The sequence below is a fragment of the Rhamphochromis sp. 'chilingali' genome (genome assembly GCF_963969265.1).
Source record: "Rhamphochromis sp. 'chilingali' genome assembly, chromosome: 2".
In the NCBI taxonomy this organism is placed as follows: domain Eukaryota; kingdom Metazoa; phylum Chordata; class Actinopteri; order Cichliformes; family Cichlidae; genus Rhamphochromis; species Rhamphochromis sp. 'chilingali'.
This window is the reverse complement of record NC_137930.1, coordinates 26,296,593-26,316,506: the sequence shown is the minus strand read 5'-3', so window position 1 is coordinate 26,316,506 and position 19,914 is coordinate 26,296,593. Positions and strand designations below refer to the sequence as shown.

The 19,914-nt window shown below is 41.2% G+C and overlaps 1 protein-coding gene across 1 annotated transcript; it reads left to right on the top strand.

Annotated features, from left to right (window-relative positions):
* Positions 1–929: 929 nt before the first annotated feature.
* On the top strand, positions 930–10,200 carry LOC308392998 (keratin, type I cytoskeletal 18). Its single transcript, XM_080876427.1, has 10 exons — positions 930–1,021; positions 3,537–3,809; positions 3,935–4,060; positions 4,498–4,580; positions 5,254–5,410; positions 6,600–6,764; positions 6,860–6,985; positions 8,036–8,253; positions 9,044–9,072; positions 9,602–10,200. Exons 2-10 carry the CDS (start codon positions 3,546–3,548, stop codon positions 9,715–9,717), a joined length of 1,284 nt encoding a protein of 427 aa, XP_080732553.1. The 5' UTR covers positions 930–1,021; positions 3,537–3,545; the 3' UTR covers positions 9,718–10,200.
* Positions 10,201–19,914: the final 9,714 nt, after the last annotated feature.

Here is a 19,914-nt window from a genome sequence, read left to right as displayed (position 1 = left end):
CCAAACACATCTCGTAAATGCTTGTTCAGATTGAGGTCTTGGGAATTTTGAGGCAATTTCAACTCTTTACTATGTTCTGCAAACCATTTATGAACATTCAAGGACTTCTGTTGTTTCAGTTATGAGCACAAGTCACTGTAACGGCCACATGAATGCCAGGTTTCCTAGCAGCACCTGTCAACCTAGCTTCTTCCTGTACTGCATCACATTGTCACCTCTTCTCTCAATAAATGACACACATGCGTTTGTTGTCAGTCGCATGAATTAAAACAAAATGTAATTCCTCAGACCAACTCATACTATTTCATTGATCGGTGGTAAGTTGAGCACACATGCCAATTATAGGCGCTTAGGAAAGAGGTTAGCATAAGAACTTTTGGTATGTTGCAATGCGTTCTGCTTTCTTTCTATTATATCCTTTTAGTAGTACCTGCCATTCTGGAGATGATCTGACCAAGAGTCTTGCAGTTTCAGCCATCAACAACTATGCTGCCCGTTTTTCCTGCTTCAACGCAGCAATTTTAAGAACTGCCTGCATGTTGCTAGTAATGTTTACAGGTGTCATTTTCCTGAGATAAACAGTGCTACTCACTCTGCCTGATAGTGGTTTTAAATGTGTGCCTGATGCTGTGAAACCCGATGACTCCATGAGTGTCTGCAGAAATCTATAGAACATATTATCGGGTTTATGAGGAGATCTAAAGCTCCTATCCCTACCATCACATCCCAAAAATGTAGCACCTGGTTTTTTCATTATGTCTTGCGTTTAGTTTACCTGTTCACTTTTCATCGGAGTTTAAACGCAAATAACAATGACAAAGACATAAAGTGAGCAGGCATGAGTGGGAAGAGCACCCTACCTTTCTCAAGACCTTCAGGTGCATTAAACACACCTCTACTTGAGAGTTAGATCCTCCCACTCCCGCTCACCTGCATATAAGCACACCTGTAGCATCAGCAGCAAACAGAGCCTACTACATTCTTCTGGATCGTAGACTGACTCTACCTGAACAAAGTCCTGGTAAGGAGAATATATATCTTGTTGGTTTTATTCTTTTATTCTTTATTTTTAGGAATCAGACTTAAATGAAACAGGTAAATATTAATTAGTGGTTTTGCTTGCTTGTTTAATACATTTAATTAGTAATAAGGTTGTTATCATGGAATAATTATAATAATGCACTGACATGAATCCAAATAAAACTTCTAAACTTCTTGCTCAGTTTCATTCAAATGGTCAGCACACATATTAGTCAGTTGATAGCGTGATGATGATCCCACATTATAAAATGCCCATTTCCTGCTGTACAGCGTGTCCCGTTGTGTTGCTGGAATTCACTCTGAATATTTTCTAGATCATTTTCCCAAGCTCTATCTCTCATCTGAACAAGGACTGTCTGTCTCCTGCTGGGTCCTTTGTAGTGTTGTGGGAACGGTGTTGTGAGGATCAAGTGACAGAGAGACAGAGAGGTTCCCTTGACCGCTAATCTGCTACTGAAACTTTGCGAGCGTACACACACACACACACACACACACACACACACACACACACACACACACACACACACACACACACACACACACACACACACAAAGCCACCCTGTCCTTCACTACGTTTGACATCCAAAAAACAGTTAACCTTTTGTAAAGTCAAGGAAATACCATGAACACCTGTTGCGTTGGTACTAATATTACTGACAGTAACATCATTGATCATTAAAAACCGATTACAAAGACGTGCCATTTGAAGGCGCATAGACACCTGTATCCTTCTCTGTTTGCTTCTGTTCTTTTAGAAATCCTCTATCAGTCTCTTCTTGAATATAAAACACATCTTATTATCAGACGTAAAAGAATATGTGAGAGTCCCACAGTCTCAGTGAGAGGCTCTTCTTCAGCCCATAGCCGAGCTGTGGTCATTTGCATTTAGATTTTATGCTGACTTGAGTTGAATTATGTCTGCACAGAGCTGAGACTGACAGACTGAAGAGTCTCCGGCCACGAAGTCAGTCATCTCTTGATGCAGATGCTTAGGATGAACAGCCACGAGGCAGCCGTGCATACGCTCATTGAAAGACTCCTTTCATCATTTTCAGTGGGCGATCAGTGGTCTTGAATATAAGACCCTACTTGTATTTCCATCAAAGTCTGCTGAAATGCTAGAATAAAGCACATTTGCTCAAGGATCACAAAAGAGCTTTTCTACAACCGGATCTCATGCAACACTACATTTAAATGACTGCCAAAGGTCAAACAGACTGGCTTTTGAAGTTATGATGTGTGTAATTTAAACATTCATCTGCTCTCTTCGAAGATATGAACCTGTAAGAGACTAAACCTCTGTGATTGTGCTCTGGTTCTGTTTCTCAAGTTTATGCATTTCCTCCGTCTTGTCTTCGTAGTTAAAAATAAACGTATAAGTACCCCAAGGGTAAGTCATGCTACATAGCCAAACTTAGCTAATATGTAATAACAGAAATTAACCATTTAATGTAAGATGAGAGCAGGTTTCAGCATTAAAGACAACTAAAAGTAATGGCTAGCAATGGAAATACACAACCAAAATAAATGTACATATGCTTTAAATACAAACAACTGGCTGAGATTAGTAGCTAACATTATAGCTAACTGTCAGCTAATAGCACAGAACTACTAAAATCAAGTTTAAGCTGCTCACTTGTTAACTTATAGGATGGATAAATAAATAAATAAAACACGTTTAAAAGTTGTCATTAAAGTTATTCTAGTCAGTCTTGAGGAAAAAAATATCTATTTACCAACTGGTTGGCGAGTGTTTGCTGGAAGTCGCTGGCTGTCGGTATGAAATCAGCTGCAAAGAGGAGGCTACCTTTTTAATGTTTAATGCAGATTGCCACAGTTGCCTGTAGTTTGCTTGGAAGGTGCCAGTTGTCTGCAAATAGTCACAAAATACTTGCCGAGCAGTAGTAGAAGTTTTAAAAGTTTGAGGCAAACCTTAAACGAAGAATGTTCATCTTTAAAGTAAAATTTGTACTTCGTTGCCCCAACCAACACGTTTCAAAAGGTGCAGCTTTTACTCTGAAGGCGCTCAGAGAGTAGTTAGTGAATCTTTGCACTCAAGAGCACATGCTCCACGGAAACTACCAACCAACAAAATCAAGCTTTTTGCCAAATGGTCGGGTATCTGGCAAGATCTGTCGCTGGCTGACGGGGCAAGGCCTAGCATCAACCTCCAGCGACCATTTGCCATCAGGTTGGGGAATACACATTTTGCCCTTGCGACCAATGGTGTCCAGGGCTGTGTAATTGGCGTCTTGTTCAACTGACCTGACATTTGTCACATTTACAAAAAATGCTAGACAAGTTAACGCCATGCGGTTAGTGGTCACATGACTGCAAAACCTTGATATTGTAAGGTAAAAGCTGTCCAGATCCAGTTTAAATTGAGTTGATAAAGGGGCCGTGAGGCATATCAGAAAGGTTGGGAACCACTGGCTTGAAACACAACATTGTTTAACCCCCGAACCTTTTTGCTTTGTTCTTTACGCCTTCACAGCCGCCAATCATGGCCTCCAGTATTTCAATGAAAAGCTACTCTATTGGCCGTCAGCCCTCCTTTTCCAGCCGTTCGCTGATGGACACCGGCCGTGCTCGCTCTCGGGCTTCTGTGTCTTTCGCTGTAGCGAGCCCGCTCACCCGTTCAGCTTCCATCAGCCAGGATCTCAACGGGCCAGCAAGCCTTCAAATTAACGGACTGCATGGCAACAGCACCAATGAGAAGGAAGCTATGCAGAGTCTCAACAACCGTCTGGCCAACTACCTGGACAAGGTCTGACAATAACACAGCACTCCACTGTTACGTTATCAGCCCAGGAAATAACACAAGCAGTAAGCTGAAAGACTTTGATCATTAACCTGTGTCCTCCCTTCTCTGTGGCTCTTTGTATCCTCCAGGTGCGTTCACTGGAGCGCTCCAACGCTGATCTGGAAATGAAAATTAAGCAGCTGATGCTCGAACGCATTCCCAAAGGTCATGACCTCGATTCCATGATGGCCCAAGCTCATGCTGTTGAGCAAGAGGTAGGCATCGAGTGGCAGGCAGGCAGGGGAAAATGTCAGGTCAGCATAAGATCTGAGTTTAGAAGGGGCAAACAAGGCTCAAGGTTATAATGACTGATCACTTTACATAGACAAAACATTCATGCAAATATCAGATCTATTTTAGCAGGAAGTGCACTAGGAGAGTCATCACAGGCAGAATCAGCTCATACTTCTAGTTAACAAGTAGTAAAAGAAGCCAGGCCAGAGTTAATGATTGTTTTGTGCTTTTTAAAACAGAATTAGTCACAGTTCAATGAAGCTCGAACAAATCCAACTCTTAATGTATCATTTAGAAACCTTGTTGCTATTAGTGTAACACACAAAGGTAACATGAACATACACTAAAGTTAAATTATATTATATAAGCTTTAGTCCAGGATTTAATGCTATTATTGACCTATGTTAATATTTATCAGGTGAGGAAGAAGACCTTGGAAAATGCTCGTCTCATGCTAGAGATCGATAATGCTAAACTGGCTGCCGATGACTTCAGAATCAAGTGAGTGATTAATGATTGCACCATGGTGATATAAAGCTGTTTTCGCAGAATGATACAAAGAGATGTTTCTGTTAATAATGTCATTGACGCCTCAAATGTCAAACATTTGCTCAATCAACAAAAAAATGTTTGCACATTAACACAGCGTTCTTTGGAAAAAGTTATTTAAGTACTGATTATTAAATTAAAAGATTACTGTAGGAACACTAAAAAGCATAAAAAGGATAGTATGTCAGCTAACATACAGTTTTCATTACATACAGCCAAATATTTATCAGTATATATCAGTAAATGTATATTTAATACAAAGTTTTTCTTATTATTAGAAAATGTTTGTGTTCTTTGAGTTTTTATTGCTGTATTAATTAATTTCAGGCTACTTTTGTAAGACTTCCTGACTGCATAGGCATTTCTTACTACTTTGACTAATAAATATTATGCAAAGGGAAGTCAGAAGCAGAAGTACAGCAACACAAATGCAAATGTTTAACTTTAATTATGAAAAAACAAAACATTAAAGTACTTTTTCCTGCAAACATGTCATATCCAATCATATCCATAGGCAGTTTCTACCGCAGTAAAAACAAGGGGGGGGGAAAGCAGTTTATCTGTGGAGGTAATGAATAAAAGTTTACTGTAATATACGATGCTGCTCGTCTTTCCAAACTACTAGATGGGAGACTGAAATGGTGATGTGTCAGTCTGTGGAGCGAGACTGTATTGCCCTGAAAAAGGCCAAGACCGATCACGAGCAGATCATCGCCTCTTTGAGGGGAGATTTGGACAGCCTGAAAGAGGAACTTTACTTCCTCAAGAAAAACCATGAAGAGGTTAGTGTGTTTGCCACCATCCCCATGTTCTCGTTTTCTCTTCTCACTACTTGACATTTGTGTAGTCTCATTTTCATTTTGGCCCTCTCCCTTCCCCAGCCTGCCCTCACAAACACTTGCTTGAAACACGCTTGACCCACTTTGGTGGACTCAGTGGGCTTTTTTAGCGCCAACATAGACAGAAAACGATGTGTGGTTGAGGAGAGCGCAGCGATAGGTGGTCCTCTGGTTACTGTGGACAAAAGCAGCAGGTAGATCTGGTTGCTCACACCTGCTCTCTCTGTCCAGTCAGCTGATCCGAGGTGTTCTCCAAGGCAAAGATAAACTTACCCCCTCACACCAAAGGAGGAACTGATCTCCCTTTTACTGAAACAAGACTGTGTAGATCCTATTTAGTGCCACTTAGAGGCCACTAGAATAATGTGATGCAAAGAAAGAAGCAATATGTCCGAGACTGGAGGTTTTTAAAACCTCATTTTCACAATGAAACAATGAACTGCTGCAAATATTCAGCATGAATTTAACCAAATAAGAGTAGATTATTAGAACAGATCACATATTCTTAATTTTTATGTATTTTACCCATGTGGTGCTTGCTTTGTGAATGTGAATCTCTGGAATCTATGCCTTTTTGTTGAATATATGGCAACTCATTTAGATAAGCAGTGTCTCTTTGGGGAGCATTGGGACATTAGATAGACCCTAAGCAAGAATTCAGTGACTAAGCATGAAATATATAAACTATAATTCAAGTTTGTTGCCCAATAAAGTTTAGAAAAATGTGTATAAACATATATCAAGAGCTTTAGTAATACACTACTTTAGAATAAAACAGACTAGTGACAGAGAACAATGTAACAAAGAAGAGAGAGTGAAAGAAATCCACCAAGCATGCTTGAGCAGGATTATTTGTGTGCAAGTTGAAAGGCCAGGGGTAAGCTGAGCTCTTTCCCATTCAGTATTTATGAGAAACATCTAAATAATTAAAGTGCCATCACATCCTCTCTGTCACTCTGCGGTGTAGGGTTCAGCGATCTCTTCCACGCCTTCTTCATATGCTGACTGTGGAAACCAGTGTTGGTTACATTTAATTAGAAGTGACATTTAATACACAGTGCAACTAAAATAATTTGGTTTAAAAATGACAATGTGAGCAATGTAATAAAAACAATCTCCTGTGTGCCTACAGGAACTCGAGCAGATGAAGTCTCGTATTGCCAGAGATGAGGTGAACGTGGAGGTGGACTCTGCCACCGGGCCCGAGCTGGGCACCATTCTGTCCGAGCTGCGTTCCCAATATGAGGGCATTGTGAAGAGGAACAAGGAACAGGCGGAGCAGTGGTATCGCAAGAAGGTGTGGGGAGTAATATCTAGTGTGAATCACTGTAATAATGTTGAATGGTCCTCGCAAAGTTACACAAAAGGTCACAGAAAACACTTCTTTGCCAGCTGGAGACGATGCAGAATGAGGTGAAGGAGAGCAACGAGGCTCTGAGGGGAGCTCAGGGAGAGCTGACCGAGAGGCAGCGCTTCCTGCAGACCCTGGAGGTGGAGCTGGAGAGTCTGCACAAACAGGTGAGCTGGGATGCAACAGCAAGATGAAACAGCGCACGGACATACTGTAAATTCCTTTAGCTTCCACTCATCACCAACTGGTCATGTTAGATGGTTTTTCCTTCCGACTGTCTTGTGCTTGCTCATAGGGGTTGTCTAATTGTTGGAATTTTCCCAGTTAGTGTATTTACCTTTAAATACAAAGCACCTTACTGTCATATGACTGTATGTAAAATCGAATTGAAAAAGTCACTGTGTAGACAGAGAATGTCTACACAGTGACTACAGCAAGAAAAGTCGCCCATCCCTAGGAAAGGTTGTGGTGTAGGTGAGGGTGTGGTCTTACTTCACTGCTGTTTTTCCTTTCTGCAGGCAGAAGAGTGACGTGTCTGTGTTTCGGTTAAAAAAACCCATTTTGAGTTGTGCAAACATAGCCTAATACCCGCAAGAGCAGTGCAAACACACCTCAGGCGTGATTCTAAATTTATGGTTACGAGTATTAACTTTTCAAAAAGCCGCACTGAAATATGGTGTTGTATTAAAGAAAGAGATTTGTCCAACAGCAACAGAAAATCCTTACAGCTGTCCAGATAAGTTTCGTGTACATTCTTTGTACATTTCCAGACCACTGCATCTTATATTCTGGGAAAAAATCATTTTGTTTTTCTTTCGTTTAATCCTGTGTTGACAGTAAACATGTTTTACCGTGCAGGGACATATCACATTCAGTTGCAAAATAGTATGGGGTGAGGTTCAGTGGCGAGGTGGGTTAATTGTGTCTGAGCAGCAAATGTTTGCTTTAGGTGCCAAGGACTTGTCCGTTCACAGGAGTTTGTTGATATGGGCTTGGGAAGCAATTTCAGAATCAGGCGACCTACTATGTCATCATATTACTGATCGCTGGTTACAACACAACACAGCAGAGTCACTGTTATGAGGAGAATCATAGGGTTATCATGTCCGGTGGACATGCCGGTGTTTTTTAACTTGATACTGATATCACGACTATGAGGAATATTCACGGCAATTCCGGATATAGATTGCTTTGTTTTGTTCCCTTTTGCTCCTCAGATAGCAGCTCTGGAGGGAAACCTCGGTGAGACGGGTCAAAAGTATTCTGCTGAGATGGAGCGGCTGCAGGTCACCCTGAACCAGCTGGAGGAGGACCTCTCTCAGCTCAGGCTGGACATGCAGCGCACCAAGACCGACTACGAGCAGCTTCTTCGCATCAAGCAAAACCTGGAGATGGAGATCGCCACCTACAGACGCCTGCTGGAGGGAGAGGACTCGTAAGTATAGCAATACTAATAAAGATGTAGCGCATGTCTCAAAGGGAAATTATAATTAAGTATGCTTTACCCAGCCCTTTAAAATAAATCTGTATGTTAGCTTTGGCCAGCAGGTAACACAGAAACTTTAGTGAAGAAGTTAGAGAAGGACAATAACACACCTGATATACTCAGAGATTATGGTGCATCCTTGTAGTTTGATGTTCAGTCAGAATGGGGATAATTTGGCTACACTGTTGCCTTGATCACAATACCTGTATGATCATCTTACATCAAGCGTTTCTTAGCCTGCCGCCTGGCATTGTTGGGTGTAGCCGTTCTCAGATGTCAGCTTTGGTGAGAACACTGTTACTGTGGCAATGTTCTCAACAGACAGGAAAACTGACGAGAGTGTAAACTGTACTGCGTTGTTTATAAAACCTAATCACAAAAAAATATAATGATAAGCAAGTTGTAAGAAACTGAAGCTTGCTGTCAGTGTCCGGGCGTGTTTCATGCTAAGAGTCCTTTTAGGGCAGTGTTTTTCTGATTGGCTGCCCCTAACAAACCGAAGGTTTGAACAACAAATGGGTGGGGCTTTTGCACTCACAGCCAGATCTGTGTGCCTGAGGTGACTATATTAAGGATATCTGCTCTCACTGACATCAAAAAGAGCTAAAAACTGAAATAAAGCTGCATGAAACCAGCTATTATAAAATATATATAAGTTCCCTTTAAATGATTGCTTTGATTGTGTTAGTCTTGCTTTAATTGAAAGGTAATTCTAACAGGTTTTCTTTCTGCCCTTCAGAGTCAAAGAAGTCCCTCCTCCACCAAAAAGTGAGTGAGTTATTGAAAACTTTATGGAAGGAAAGAATGACCAAAAGTGAAGTTATGAGAAAGATAAGTCAAGCAAAAAAGGAAAACTGTATTCAAAGTCAAATGTGGATCTGAGCCAGCATTGTAGTAGACAGACAGACAGACAGACAGACAGACAGACAGAAGGGTATATCTATCTTTTACCACACCCAGGAGGCCCACAAATAATTATAGTTATGTAAATATCCAAACAATGCACAAACCACTTACAGCTCAGCTCCTATAGCAACTAATGTGGGTCTGAAAACATTTCCCCCGTGTTGTGTGTCCTAATCTCTCTGACTTGCACTGCTGGATTAAGAAACTGGAGTGTGATGTGATGTGAGATGAATAGGTAACACAACTTTTACAAACTCTGTGCTTTAGTAGCAGTCACATATCATCCTATATGTGAAACTACTGAGATTTTACATTTTTTTTAATGTATTTATATGCGTAAAAAACTAGTTTAGTCAGCCTCACATTCTCTTCTCATGTCTTTTAAACACAGAGGAGCCCGAAGTCCGCACCAGAAAGATCGTGAAGGTGGTGACTCAGACCGTGGTCAACGGCAAGGTGGTGGACGAGTCCAGCGAAGTGGAGCAGATTGAGGAGTCGAAGAAATAGAACAAGCAAAGAGCCAGCTGAAATTTTAAAATAAACAAAATAAGTAGAAGTTAGAACTTTTTTCAAAAAAAAGGAGAAAAGGAAAAACAAGAAAAATTAAGAGTCCGCCCTATTACTCATGAATTGTGAAAATGAAGCTGAGAGCATTGTTGGAGGTACAGTAATGACTGACTATGAATATCCTGTGTTTCCTATCATCTCACATGAAACGTGATTCAGACGTCACTACAAACAAGCTATGCTTTGCATGAGTTCATTGACTTTTAGATAGAAATGTGTGAAAACTGACTGATCACTGCTAAACTCTGTTTTACTAATAAAGGGTTTTGTAGTCAAATGATGTTTAATTCCTAGTGCGATAACATTCATTTTACTAAATGAACCTCTGTTCCTTTTACAACAATTTCATGTCTGCTGTTTACTGTTTGCATTCTGAATACAAAGACAGAATAAATCCACAATGTGTCCACCTTCTCTATTCTTACATCACCTTTGATAATGGCCTAGATTTTGGGATTTTTTGAGTCTGAATTGAGCAACTTAGAGTCAGCCTAAAGGCTTCATGAGGCTATTCTTCAGCACAGAAGTGCTTTGCCATGTTAAACGTCTGTGAAGGTTCTCATTCAACCAGGTCATCTTAGTCTAAGAAGATTGGAAAGAAAAGCGCCTGGACTTCTTTAAGTTGTTTGAAGACATTTCACCTCTCATCCGATAGCTTTTCTTTCCCAGCTCCTTAGGCCATGTTTAAAAGATTTTATTTAATTAAACAAGTTTACTGAAGTTAAGCATAAAGTGCAGCCAGGTTTAAAGGGACAATATATAAACAGTCATGAAAAGTACAACCTAGGGCGATCGTGGCTCAAGAGTTGGGAGTTCGCCTTGTAATTGGAATGTTGCCAGTTCGAGCCCCGGCTTGGACAGTCTCGGTCGTTGTGTCCTTGGGCAAGACACTTCACCCGTTGCCTACTGGTGGTGGTCAGGGGGCCCGGTGGCGCCAGTGTCCGGCAGCCTCGCCTCTGTCAGTGTGTCCCAGGGTGGCTGTGGCTACAATGTAGCTTGCCATCACCAGTGTGTGAATGTCAAATCAAATCAAATCACTTTTATTGTCACATCACATGTGCAGGTACATTGGTACAGCACATGTGAGTGAAATTCTTGTGTGCGAGCTTCACAAGCAACAGAGTTGTGCAAAATACAATAATGTAAACAAGCAAAATACAAGAATGGCTACATCTGAAACTAATAAATATATGTACAATATATAATAGTATATGCATTTCTGGATGTGTATACTAAATATTTTTCTACGTGTGTGTGTGTGTGTGTGTGTGTGTGTGTGTGTGTGTGTGTATACACATATTTTACAAATTAAATAGAGTAAACAATAAATAAAATATATAAAATAAAATATACAGAGTGAGACATGTGCAAAACAGTGGCATTACTGTACAGTATGGAGTGCATAATGTTGAAGTTCCAGTAGTGAAGCTGAGGTGTCTATGACGTGTTCAGCAGTCTGATGGCCTGATGGAAAAAGCTGTCTCTCAGTCTGCTGGTACGGGACCGGATGCTGCAGAACCTCCTTCCTGATGGAAGTAGTCTGAACAGTTTATGGCTGGGGTGACTGGAGTCCTTGATGATCCTCCCCGCTTTCCTCAGGCAGCGCTTCCTGTAGATGTCTTGGAGGGAGGGAAGCTCACCTCCAATTATCCGTTCAGAGCACCGCGCTACTCGCTGGAGAGCTTTGCAGTTGTAGGCGGTGCTGTTTCCATACCAGGTGGTGATGCATCCAGTGAGGATGCTCTCAATGGCACAGTGATAGAAGGTCCTGAGGATGCGGGGGCTCATGCCGAATCTTTTCAGTCTCCTGAGAAAGTAGAGGCGCTGCTGCGCCTTCTTCACTGTTTTGTTTGTGTGTACTGACCACGTAAGATCCTCAGCCAGGTGTACACCAAGGAACCGGAAGCTGCTCACTCTCTCCACAGCAGCGCCGCTGATGGTGATGGGGGTGTGTACTTCTCTGCACCTCCGGAAGTCCACTATCAACTCCTTTGTCTTTGCGACGTTGAGGGTGAGATGGTTGTCTTGACACCAGTGGGTCAGGGCGCTGACCTCCTCCCTGTAAGCCGTCTCATCACCATTGGTGATAAGACCCACCACTGTAGTGTCGTCCGCAAACTTCACAATGATGTTGGAGTTGTTAGTGGCTGTGCAGTCGTAGGTGTGGATGATGTAAAGCGAACTGGATGTGTAAAGCGCTTTGGGGTCCTTAGGGACTAGTAAAGCACTATACAAATACAGGCCATTTACTTGTGGTACCAGACAAAAAGTATGGCGATACCAGAAGTAGTAGGAATCATCCAAAGTAACAGACAGTGCACACGAGAAGTGCGGAAGAGAGTGCAGGCGGGTGGAGATGAGTGTCGGGGGTTATTTGTGACAAATAGATGGCAGCAAGAGTGAAAGGGAAGGTTTACAAGATGTCAGTGAGACCTTCTGTGATTCATGGTTTGGATACGGTGGCACAAAACAACAATAATGTGGCATATAGTAGGGTGGGCCTTGATGACTGTTTCCCTCTTTTGTTACAGGATTGTGCCATACTGCTGCTGTCTTGTTGTGTCTTGTTGTTGTTATCTTACAAGCGTCTATGGACTGGCCATGACTGACTCCCGGTTTTATGGTCTTTTACTTGGAATTGTTTGATATCTTTTAATCTTGCTTTTATAAAGAACTGTATCTTAGGCTGTATTTGTTTTATTTATATCTCTTTTACTAATTTGTTTAACGTTTTATGCTTTGTTTTGTTGCTTTACTGGAGGTGCGGCCGATTGTTGAGGGGCTAGGCACGTGAGGTGGAATCCCCTTCCCAATGTATGAGATTGTACACATACAGATGGTAGATTGCACCATTTAGATTTCAGTGTGAGTGACAGTGAGGTTTGCAGTGGAACTACACGGGTGAGTAATTGGGGGCACCCTTGGGCACTGCTCTCTGTAGGGTTGCCTCCTCAAGTGGCCGGTCTCCACCATTTTGTTTAGGTATTTTTATTGAGCCGTGATTGTTCTAGGGTAGCATCGTGGCAGCAGCCTGGTCATTTTAATCATTGTTTGTTAAAAAGGCATTTTAATTAACTGTCTTGCAGTCTCAGCCCTGCTACCTTAAGAACTTTTCTGATTTTACAGTTCTATGCTTTTAGTAGTTTTTCTTAATACATTTTGATTTGTGGAATTGATCTGCCTCACCTCTTCTGAGCTTGGTAGCTAGTGTAACATTTACATTGGCTATAGAAATCTGTCCTGGGGTGTAACTCCCTCTCCAGGTGGCGTTGTCAGCATCTCATAGTCACCTTCACTGGTTATCCCTCCTTCACGCCACCACATGATTTTCGTTGGGAATGACCAGAACAGACAAGATTAGAGCATCATGGGTACATCAACTCACGGTGTGCTGCAGGGGGCTGGTGTGACAGAAGATGATGTGATGGATAGGGTGAGATGGAAGTAAATGATTTGCTGTGGCAACCCATAAAGGGAGCAGCAAAAAAAAAAGAAGATGAAGAAGAAAATAATACTAATCATTTTTAGGGGTGTGCAGTTAAATTTTAACACAAATTTTGTATCGAACCACAATTTCTGTGACTCATTAAAAGTAAAGAATGATGATAGACAGACCTGGAGGGATGGTCTCACTAACTTGACATATATGAGCACAATGTATATGCTGTACAGTCTTTTTATTTATTTTTATTAATGTTTGGGTTAATGGTTAACCTAAAATCCATCCCCAGAACTATCTTAATATCTGAAAATGATGGGTTCAGTCAAAAGTCAAATTTTCTCTGCTGGTGTCGTCACAGTTGCTCCTTTTCAGGCAATGAAACGACGGCCTACAGCCCAAGCTATTCATAAACAGAAAACTATATTAAATTGGGCTCAAAATCCAATCAAAACACACTGATTAGAAAGCAGGATTTGTGAATAATGCTTTTGTTGTTTAATAATTGATTGTTGTTAATTTTCTGCAATAAATGTTTATTTAAAGAAGGCCAAAGTAAATTTCCAAACATGTTCCTCCATTAAAACATTGTTGGGAAAACAATTTCACTCTAAGAAAATGAAAAGAAAAAAATCAGAATGAAATGAGTATTAAATGGATTGTAACAGTTAGTTTAATTCAAAGGTTCAATGTCCAACAGGATCGCTGAGATAACGCAGAGAACAGGAAAGTACAAGGAGCCCACCTGGAGTAACTATCAAGGGGAATCCCGTTCAGATTACATCACTGTCTTTTGTTCTCAGTGTATTGTAAAGAGGATAATTACAGTCATGGTTCTGAACCAAAACCTGACTTTATTTATGCTTTATACATTTTTCTTGTCAATTACATTTTAGTTGCAAATACACTGAACAAAAATATAAACGCAACACTTTTGTTTTTGCTCCCATTCCCCATGGGATGGACGTAGAGACCTAAAATTCATTCCAGATACACAATATAACCATCCCTCCCAAACAGTGGTCACAAATCAGTCCAAATGTGTGGTAGTGGGAACATCTGCTATATTGAGATAATCCATCCCACCTCACAGGTGTGCCACATCAGGATGCTGATCTGACATCATGAGTAGTGCACAGGTGTACCTCAGACTGCCCACAACAAAAGGCCACCCTGGAATGTGCAGTTTTGTCTCACAGCAAAATGCCACAGATGCCACAAGCAATGAGGGAGCGTGCAATTGGCATGCTGACAGCAGGAATGTCAACCAGATCTGTCGCCCGTGCATTGAATGTTCATTTCTCAACCATAAGCCGTCTCCACAGGCGTTTCAGAGAATATGGCAGCACATCCAACCGGCCTCACAACCGCAGACCTCGTGTAACCACACCAGCCCAGGACCTCCACATCCAGCAGGTTCACCTCCAAGATCGTCTGAGACCAGCCACCCAGACAGCTGCTGGAACAATTGGTTTGCACAACCAAACAATTTCTGCACAAACTGTCAGAAACCGTCTCAGGGACGCTCAACTGCATGCCCGTCATCCTCATCGGGGTCTTGACCTGACTCCAGCTCGTCGCTGTAACAGACTTGTGTGGGCAAATGCTCACATTCGATGGCGTCTGGCACGTTGGAGAGGTGTGCGCTTCACGGATGAATCATGGTTCACATTGTTCAGGGCAGATGGCAGCTGAGAATGTCCCAGTTCTTGCATGGCCAGCATACTCACCGGACATGTCACCCATTGAGCATGTTCGGGATGTGCTTGACCGGCGTATACGACAGCGTGTACCAGTTCCCACGAATATCCAACAACCTCGCACAGCCATTGAAGTGGAGTGGACCAACATTCCACAGGCCACAATTGACAATCTGATAGACTCCATGCGACGATGTGTTGCACTGCATGAGGCAAATGGTGGTCACACCAGATACTGACCGGTTCTGGGTCCCCAGACCCCCAATAGCGCAAAAAACTGCACATTCCAGGGTGGCCTTTTGTTGTGGGCAGTCTGAGGTACACCTGTGCACTACTCATGATGTCAGATCAGCATCCTGATGTGGCACACCTGTGAGGTGGGATGGATTATCTCAATATAGCAGATGTGCCCACTACCACACATTTGGACTGATTTGTGACCACTGTTTGGGAGGGATGGTTATATTGTGTATCTGGAATGAATTTTAGGTCTCTACGTCCATCCCATGGGGAATGGGAGCAAAAACAAAAGTGTTGCGTTTATATTTTTGTTCAGTGTAGTTACTCAGTCATTTTGTACTCCACTGATAAAAACTGCCACCTTTTCTCAAAAGTTTTAAAGTCAGAAGATGATGTTGCTCCCTGCCATTTGTGCAAAATGCCCAAGAACACAAACTATGCAAACAAACAACAAACTCCAGAGAGTGTCTCAGCGCAGCAGCCTTTTAAATTATGTGCAGCAAGCAAAGCAAAAACTAAAAAAAAGAAAAAAGTGGTGCTTAAAAGAAGAAGAGGAGAGTGCAGGATGAGGACATTGCACTTTGGATTTGAGCAGTTCTGTCAATGACTTTGCTGCGCAAAGAGTCTGAGTATGAGAAGTTGTGTTTGCTCTGGTACAGTGTGGTGGTAAGAGCCCAAAGAAATATCTGCCCCGGGGCCTATCACAGAGTTATTACGCCTGCGGTTCAGCTGCAAACATGTGAAGCCCAAAGTCATTATGTGGGAGGGCATGTTTGTTGTCACTGAGGTAAAGTGTTGAGTAATATCTCAAAAGCACTGAAAACATACTGCAGTTCTTTCACTAAAGACATTTTTGAGGTAGCTCCTCTAATGCCGAGGCAAATATAGAAAAAAATAGGCTGAAAATAACAGGGTCCTATAGTGACGGGTGATGTACTTGTAAGTCTTTCCTGTCTGATTTATATGAAGCACATTATCTAGAATGACTGACAGCTCTATAGTTCACACAGACTTAGTAATTAGTTTGGTTGTATAATCTTTATGAGTGACATTTAGGGTTTTTTCCTCTGGCATGATAATCCTTTAAAAGCTCATGCTATTATATGAATGCACACTTTCATGATTCTACAACCAAACCGTCACAACAAACCCAAACAAAAAAATAAATAAAGATAAATCAGGACAAAAGCAGGTACCAGTTATGACAACACTGTCAACTTGTTTATAAAAAAATGTATCATCCATGTGTAACAACAAACAATCGCAGGAGCCACTTTTACACGGGTTCAAACGGGAAGACTTTTTTAGCGGTCAAACATTTTGTTTTTGTGGAAAGGAGCATGATAAAAAGGAGCAGACCAACAAAAAACATAATAAGACATCAACAGGCTTCCTGAGATCATGTTACAAATATACATTTTCTGTGAGTGTTTATAGAAATCTGTGGTTTTAAAAGGCCACAAAACAAAGTTTTGTTTTATTTAATCAGATTTTCGTGTATAGAAAACTGAAACACCACTGACTCAACGCCTTTTCCCGTTACTCTGAATAAATAAGACAGATACATGCAAGTCCTGTTCACAGAGCACTGAGTTTGTAAAGACCAAGGCTGATGCATTGTCGGCCAGCTCACAGTGTTATAAAGCAATTGACACAGAAAGTCTGATAAACTTTAGGACAAACAAACTCTGAGAACTGCCTCACACTAGTGCCACATGGTTACATGGCAAGAAGCAGCGAGATTAATTATTAATATGCCTGAAATAATTTGTAGATTCATGGATTCAGAAAATGAAAATCTTCTTTGTACAGACCAATTGCTGTCAATTTGAAAACAAGGCTTTCAGATGTTGGACAGTTTGGGGCCTCTACTGTAATATTTCCAACTTCATAACCTGCCAGATGTTTTCAGTAGGTGACTGGACTGCAGACAGGCCAGTTGTGATGACCCTCACCCTAATGTCCTTTCATCGGCTCCACTTGGCAGTTCCTTTCTGCAGCTCTTGGAGAGGACGAGTGGTTTGCTCCCAATTAGCAACATTAGCAACAGCTGAGCTCTAATTTAAATCCCTTAGAGCTCAGCTGCCGGGTGGGTCTCTTCCCTCATGAATCATTTGGGATTTTGGTTGTGTGTTGCTTAATTTTCTTTCACTGAACAACACTACATTCCCTGCTCACTCACAGTGCTGACTACACATGTCTTGGTTAATTCAAGTTCCTAAAGGATGTTGCTTTAAAATAAACAGTTTTTTAAAGGGACATTTGTGTGAATCTCACTCTTGGTCATGGCATTGTGACCCAGGTTGTGACACGGTTTAGCATTTCAGCTGTTTCACCATGCAACCAGCTAATGTGTGCCTCTGCTGAGAGCATACATAGTTTCTTTTAGGCAGAATTGTCTTATTAAAAAAATCCATTGCTGAAAATGCATCATCCGAATGGCAACACAAGTTAATGCAACATCTGCATAAATATAGTTAAATAACAAAGGTATATTCACAGATGTGAAAGTTACCCCTGCCATAAGTACCTAATGGACCTAATAAAGACGTATAATAAAAATTTAATTCTTACTTCTGTATTAAAGCTATGATAAAGAATATATTTCTTATATTGTATGTTTTTCTTCTTCTGGTAATTCATCCAGAAAGAGCTGCAAAAATTTTGCATTAATAGCTAGAAGCAGTGGCACAAATTAATCTGGCAACCCATGACAGTAATTATTTAAGTAGTGAACAACTTTACTCCAGATTACATGAATGAGACTCATATTAGCCATTTACATCCTCAGAGCCGCACAGGATGCACAGTGAGGCCTTCTAGGAAAGAAATCACAATTTCACGCCAGAAATCTCTCTAAACAATAATTAACAATCAAAGACTCTTAATCAAAGAGTACTAATAAGTCTGTTTACTCTGACAAACTTGTTTGTTTACAGTCTGCCTGATGAGATGTTTTTACTTCAGTATAGTGTATTTTTACTGTATTGCCAAAAGTATTCTCTCATCTCACCCTTGAGTGACATCCCATTCTTAATCTGTTGGGTTTAATATGATGTCGGCTCACCAGACTGTCGTTTTGTGCTACCACCTCTCAGCTTCAACTCTTGTGGGAAGGCTCTCCACGGAATTTAGAGGTTTATTTATTTATTTTTTGACCATTTTTCCAGGAGCACATCTGTGAGTTCAGACACTGATGTTGGGTGAGAAGGCCTGGGTCATAATCTCCGTTCTAATTCAGTTCTGTGCAGGCCAGTCAAATTCTTCCACATCAAACTTGCTCGTCCATTTCTTTATGGACCTTGCTGTGTGCAATCCTGTTTTAAAAGGAAGGGACAATTCCAAACCTTTCCCACAAAATTGGGAGCATGAAGTTATTCAAAATGTCTCTTTATGCTGAAGCTCTAATAGTTCCTTTCCCTGGAATTAAGCTTGATCCCAACTCCTGAAAAACAATCCCACACCATAATCTCCTGGCAACCGCCAAACCCAGACTCATCCGTCACATTGCCAGATGGAGATGTGTGATTTATCATTCCAGAGAACAAGTCTCCGCTGCTCCAGAGTCCAATGGCAGTGTGCTTCACGACACTGCGTGCTGATGCTTTGCATTGGATTTCATAATTTAAGGCTTGGATGTAGCTACTCGGCCATGAAAACCAATTCCATGACTGCTGTTCTTAATCTGTAGGCCAGATTGGAGGTCTGAAATAAATGACATGGTGGGCCGAGTAAACACTTTTGGCAGTATAGTGTAGCAGATTTATGGAGCTCAACCTGCTTGTAGATGTTCATCCTTTGTTGTGTCCACTGAAGTGCAGAGCAGTTACATTACTTCTTTAGTGTAGAGAGAATCACAGAGAATGTGCGAGTAGATGACTGTAAAGACGAGGAGACAAGCAGATCTGTGGATTAAGCAGTCTCGTGGTGTTTCAAAAACAAGCACTGCAAGTTTTCTCTGAGTACAGACGATGGTTGGACAGCATTTGAAAGATTTCATCTCAGCAAAATATTGCCGTAAATTAAATCCATTATATTTCATGCTCAAGTTTATCCTTCTGTTATTGTGCTATGGGAAAACGTTTCAAGGCCATTCTCTAATAATTTATTTTCTATTTTTCATGCCTTGGTCTCTGATATAGTTTGTTTTTTCTGCAGAATTGTTTAGCCACAGAGGCTGTGAGCAGTCATGTTGGAAACTTCTGCTTGCTTTTCTTTGGATTTTGTGATGACATCTGTCATCTGCAGACAAGGCAACAAAAGAAATGCATTAGATATAATAAGCAACTGTTTAAATATTTGAAATCACCAAAGATTGCACACATAAGGAGTATAAAAGTTTATGTTTTACTGTTACCGTGTTGGTCACTCCAATCATCCAGTAATTTATCAAGGGAGATAATAGTGAATGAAATGCTTCATGAAATTGTCAAGGTTGTGTAGTATTTTTCAAGCCTGGGGTTTAACGTTTAACGTTATTTAGCTGCCCTCTGCTGGACAGATTTTATTGTGGTGATTAATTTGTAAAGAAAACATCCATCCAGTGCATTTAGGTATATGCCAGTATGGACCAAAATCTCAGAAATGTTTTCAGCAATATGTTGAATCTCCACCATGAAGAATTCACACAACTCCCAAAAGGGACCCAATGTGGGACCAGCAAGGTGTACCCAAGGAAGTGGCTGGTGAGTGGGGGGGAAAGAGTTTATGAGGAAGGTCTAATAATGATAATAATAAACTGGGATTGCAGACTTTTGT